Genomic DNA, 5226 nt, shown 5'->3' on the forward strand with positions numbered 1-5226 from the left:
AAAGGGAAGGGAAAGGAGGAGCAAATAGGGGAAGGAATAAATTATAGCATAAAGGAAATAGATAACTGCAAATTTAAAGGCACAAATACATTTGACTAAAGCCTTTCTTTTTCTCAAGCAAATCTTCTTTTAGCTCCTAAGCCTCTAATGACAATAGATGATTCTCATTTCCATTTGCTCATTTGCTGCTGTGTGGAGTATCAGAATAGAAAAATAAATGGCTAGGAGTAACAGGACACAAATATACACTCACTACATGCCAAATGTGTTTCCTCATTCCTCACTTCTTTGTTTATTGGTATATCTTACACGCAATAAAAATTAGTACAACTTTTTCAGATGTAAAGTATCTGCACCTTATTTAGTAAACAGAATGAGCACAGATCAGCACTGAGGAACATGCTCTTCTCCAGAGCTTTGGGAGATCAAATCCAAGATAAATACTCAACAAGTCTCATTTGCCGTACCTACTTTTCTTCAGTTTCCCACTGTACCAGAACTCTAGTAACCCATAAATACAAAAGCAAATTAATACATAAGCAAACTGTCAGTTTGCCAGCTTTTACCTAGAGAAGATACAGGACATTTTTCAAGTAGACTGCCCTGAGCTTCCACATGATTCAGCACCAAAATGGAGCAGGTATCCACAGCTTAAAAACAAAGATCTATCTTAAAACTGCAGCACAGATCTTGGGAAGAAAGGGTTAAAAAGCGGAACACTAGCAAGGAGGATTGCAAAGCTCCCTTTCAGCTGGAAATAACTCTTGATAAGCCTAAGTGAACAGCAGGTCTGTGATGATTTACTGGTGCCTGTTTCTCCACTTGTTTTCCTCTGCCCGGGCCCTGCTTCAGCAATACCCCATTAGTGAAGTAATGGAAATAAATTTACCCTTTGGATTCTAGACATGAGTTTGTGTCTTCCCAGCTGCCTGTTTGCACTGATACACACAATTGGTACTCTGGCTGGAGGAACTTTGCAATTAACACAGAGTTGGTTTGTTGAATTCAGCAATTTCATCAAAGTCGGTAGTTTCAAAAGGATGAAACCTAGGATTATATTTAGGACCTTGATTTAAGTTTTATTTTGAGGAAGCTTGTCTGCTATTCTTGCTAGGGGTTTAAAGTTACATGAGAGTGTGAAGCCTACAAGTTGTCTCTCTAATCCTTCATGTCAGATAATCTCTTTAAGAACTGCCTTGAGTATGTTTTAGTAACTAACTGCTTTACAACATCATGGACATCTTCCAAATACTGACTGATATACACATACCCAGAGCACTTTTTCCAGTCATGAAGTTTCTTAATATACTGAGTAGAAGATACACAGTACTTGGATTCTGCCACTATCAGAAGTAGAATCATTAAATTTCACAGGTCTTAAAATGGAGTGTACATTCCTGTGAAATGCAGTGGCATATACATAACTTAGAACTTTGAAAAACTAGTAAAAAGCCACACTCTCATTTCCTTACCATAATCCTAACTGTGCAATGAAGACATATTCAAATTTCAGGTAAACAAAACTATGACAGTGACTTTCTCCATGAAATTTCTATCTACAAGAATCTTAGAGACAATCTAAGTGAAAACTATAGCAGAAAATACAGGTTTTTGATCTCCTTAACCTGACTTTGGAAAGTAGTCTGCAACAAAATAGTATCAACCAATAGAGAGTGACTTAGGGAAAAGGAGTTTTGACTATGTGCCACATGTTCTGGGATTGAAAACAGGATGCCTGTTTTTTATGTTACACTAATAACCTTTAAACAAACCATCTCACCTGTTCTGAAGATGAGGACATATTCCGAAGAACAGCAATATGATGTTGGCAAAAAGAAAAAAAAAAAATGGTACAGAAGATTAAATGAACACCTGATCCCTCCTATTACATAAATAAGGAATTAAAAAAAAAAATAAAATAAAATTAAAGGAGCATATTTTTTGTTTATAAATAAAATAAAGCTTACCTAGAGAACTAATTGAAAATTAACTGTTCCAGGTTTAGAAAAAAAAGAGAAAATTTTAAGAAATAATCATCAAAATAAAAAGGATTTTTAAAATCCCAAAACAGAGAGGGGTTAAAGTCACAGAGTTGTAGGACAAACTAATCTGGAAGTATACTGGGAAGGTCAGAGTCAGTCACTCCATATGCACTTTTCCGAGGGCTTCAGAAAGTTTTGATTCTGTTTCTGAAGCACAGGTCCTAGTGATTATCTGGCACAAATTATTTTACTTCTGTATGAAAGTTGGTATGTTTCCAGTAAGCAAGCAGCAGAATAATAGCTGGCAGTAAGAAAATTATCCATGCTCCAGACTTACTTTTCAGCTGACTCTGTATCTCCATATTTCTTCTCCTTAAGCTGTTATTGCTTTTGTATATAACATAGCCTAGATTGAATGCAAGCTAATCTGAGACAAGGAAAGTAATGACTACAGCCTTTAGAAGAATCACTGTGACACTAGCCTTCTCAGAAAACTTACTCTTCTTGGTGCTACAGTGACTTTACCAAGTATTACTATAATCAAAGCTAATTTCTAAAAGAATAAAACACAGTTATTCTGTATCTGTTACATTTTGATTCAAGAGCACTTAGAAAGTAAATACAAGCAATAGCCCTGCTTCTAATTTGTCATTAAATTACTGTTTTTTCCTTGATTTGTCCTCTACTGAATGACAAATCACGTTACCAAAGTGTACTACAAGGACAGCTTAATTATCAACCAAGACTACCAAACTTGTAATTCTCCATATTAAATAAATGTATTTCATGAACACTACTAATCCTTAAATACATTCACACAACAGGAAGGGGCAACAATGAACATTTAAGCAGAAGACACTAATCAGAATTCTCCATCCTTGTAGGAAAATTTTTCAAGTTATTCTTAAAAATGAGAAAATTCACACACAGAGTAGTATACCAGTTTCAGTAAAATAGATGAGATTCTACAGTTTCATGATGAAATTTGTGGTCAAAGTCAAATACAAAACTGATTCCAAACTCAAACGAGGACACTTACCTGGGATATTTCAGAAAGAACTTTGAACCTAGTTTCCTGTGTTGCAGTTTATGCTCCCAACCAAGGGACAATCTGCCGTATGAAGACTGACAGATATCTCAGTCATTCAGATATTTAACATGGAAAAAAAATTGAGACCATCTCAAATCTATGAAAGAAATTCTGGTTTCACCACACAACTATGACAGAGATTTATCAGGAGCCCTCAGAGTAAAAAAACTTCCTCTCATGACATTTCTTCAGAAGTTCCAAAATCTTCAGTCACCAAGTTGAAAGGACCACAAAATGCACCATTCCTTGTTAGTACTGCAACAAATGCAACACAGGCTTATCATAGATACTACATGCTACTTTTGTGTCCCATGTTTTTACAACCAGACACTTCTGTTTCCAACTGCACTAGTTTCCTAATACTCTCAAGTATCTAATGCAGTTACCTACTGTCTACATTTGGAAGAACCAGACATGATGTGTGCAACCAGTCCATCTCTCCACATTAATCTTTTGCAGACTAAGGTCCTACATCTGCAGAGAAGCAGGGTCTCTAAATTCCAAGGGAGACATGACCTATGCAGTAATAATTGGCAAAAATATTGTTAAACCTGCATTAAGTATTCTTCAGTCTTCCAACTGTTACGTTATGTACAGCATGCAATAGAGAAAAAAATTATCAGTTACGATCTTCATATACCAGGTTCATGTTAGAAACTGGAAACAAGGGTGCCCCCTTTCCCATTTTTTTTTTCCTGGAAATACCTGAACTTGTCCATTATCTGCTGAAATGCAATTTGTGCAAATGCACTAACAAGCACATGAAGATACAGATCAATAGTTTTTCAAAGTGATACAATGAAGTGTTTCCTAAACAAAGTCATGAGATTTTTTATAGATGGGATGATAATGGCTACATATCCTCATGCTAGCAGTTGCTGTCTTTGTGAGGTCTGTACTTTCTCTCACATACACACAAAGAGCTGCACTACCAAAACTACCAAAATTCATGGGAACTCAGGCTTTTAACTAAGCAAAACATTTATTTAAGTACCTTCAAGTAAGGAAAGTATTAGCAGGAGCTCAGACCATGTAACCACAAAAACTGTGTGGGTCCAAAGTGCTCATAATTAACACAAACACCTTCTGCATAAGCCCTGTAAAGCCAGTCTAAAATTGTGCTGCAACTGACTCAAGTATTCTGCTGATATGATTTAAGAGTGTTCTTTCTATTTTAAGTCATTTCTGTACTAAGGGAGATCTGAAAGAAAGAAAAAAAGAAAGAATTTATATTCATGTTTTAAAATAACATATTATTTACAGTACTTTCATCAATTTACCTGGCTTTGGAGCTGCCTGAGACCCAAGCACCTGGTGGGTTCTAAACATTCGTAAGCACGGCATCTTTGCAGAACACACCTTCGGTGGGAGCACATTGCCAAAAACAGGAGCTGAGCACCCACTGACAGCAACACGCAGAAGGCTCGCCATTGCGACTTCAGAACAAATTCCTTGCCACGTATGGAATCCCTACAGCAAATGTGAAAACAAATCAAGAGTTATTAATGACACTGGACAGAAGGCATGTAAGCGCAGCACGTTTAGGACAAGTCAACTGCCAGTAGCCACGAGACAATCATTCCTAACCACCTTTACCTTTCTGGCTAGAAAACAGTATCATTTTTTTTTTCCAAATTAAATAAAATAGCTCTTAACCAAAGCAATTGGCATGACCAGATGACGTGGGGATCGCACTTCTGCGACTTAAGGCCATTTTCTCTTTACACCATTGCTTTAAAACAGGAACTGCGGTACGGGAAACCGCGGGGCCCCAAGGCACCAAACAAACTACTCCAATCCCTGCCACAGCTCCCTGAGGAGTCGCCCTGGGTGGGACACAGCTTGCAGGCGCCCGGGAGGCTCAGCAGAACAGGCACTCGGGGAGGGGAGCCGAGAATGCCCTCTTCGCCCGGAATCCCGCCGGGCCCCCGCGGCCCCTTCTCTTTCCCGTCGCTATTTATAGCCCGCGGCCACCGAATGACCTTGGGCGGGCGGCTCGTCCCCTGCCACGCACTGTCCCCGCTCGGGGGACGCTCCGCAGCCGCCACCTCCGCGCTCCCCGCTCCCGCGGGCCCCTTCCCGGGCCACCTGCCCCCTCCCGCGCGTCCATCCTGCCACGCTCGCTCCCTCCCCCCGACAGCGGGACACCGCTGC

General features: G+C 39.3%; 1 protein-coding gene across 8 annotated transcripts in view; it reads right to left on the minus strand.

Annotated features, from left to right (window-relative positions):
* NNT (nicotinamide nucleotide transhydrogenase) overlaps positions 1-5226 on the minus strand; it is a 43834-nt gene that overhangs the window by 38185 nt on the left and 423 nt on the right. For 6 of the 8 annotated variants that reach the window (XM_086869960.1, XM_086869959.1, XM_086869962.1 and 3 more), the window contains exon 2: positions 4353-4542. In XM_086869960.1, coding sequence (XP_086726086.1) covers positions 4353-4503 — 151 coding nt within the window. In that variant the 5' untranslated portion in view covers positions 4504-4542. Of the gene's footprint in view, positions 1-889; positions 1048-4352; positions 4543-4668; positions 5052-5226 lie in introns of those variants that run through there. The other 2 variants (XM_023944494.2, XM_086869965.1) reach the window with 2 other exon arrangements.

The sequence above is a fragment of the Cyanistes caeruleus genome, chromosome Z (assembly GCF_971803275.1).
Source record: "Cyanistes caeruleus chromosome Z, bCyaCae1.hap1.1, whole genome shotgun sequence".
Taxonomy (NCBI): domain Eukaryota; kingdom Metazoa; phylum Chordata; class Aves; order Passeriformes; family Paridae; genus Cyanistes; species Cyanistes caeruleus.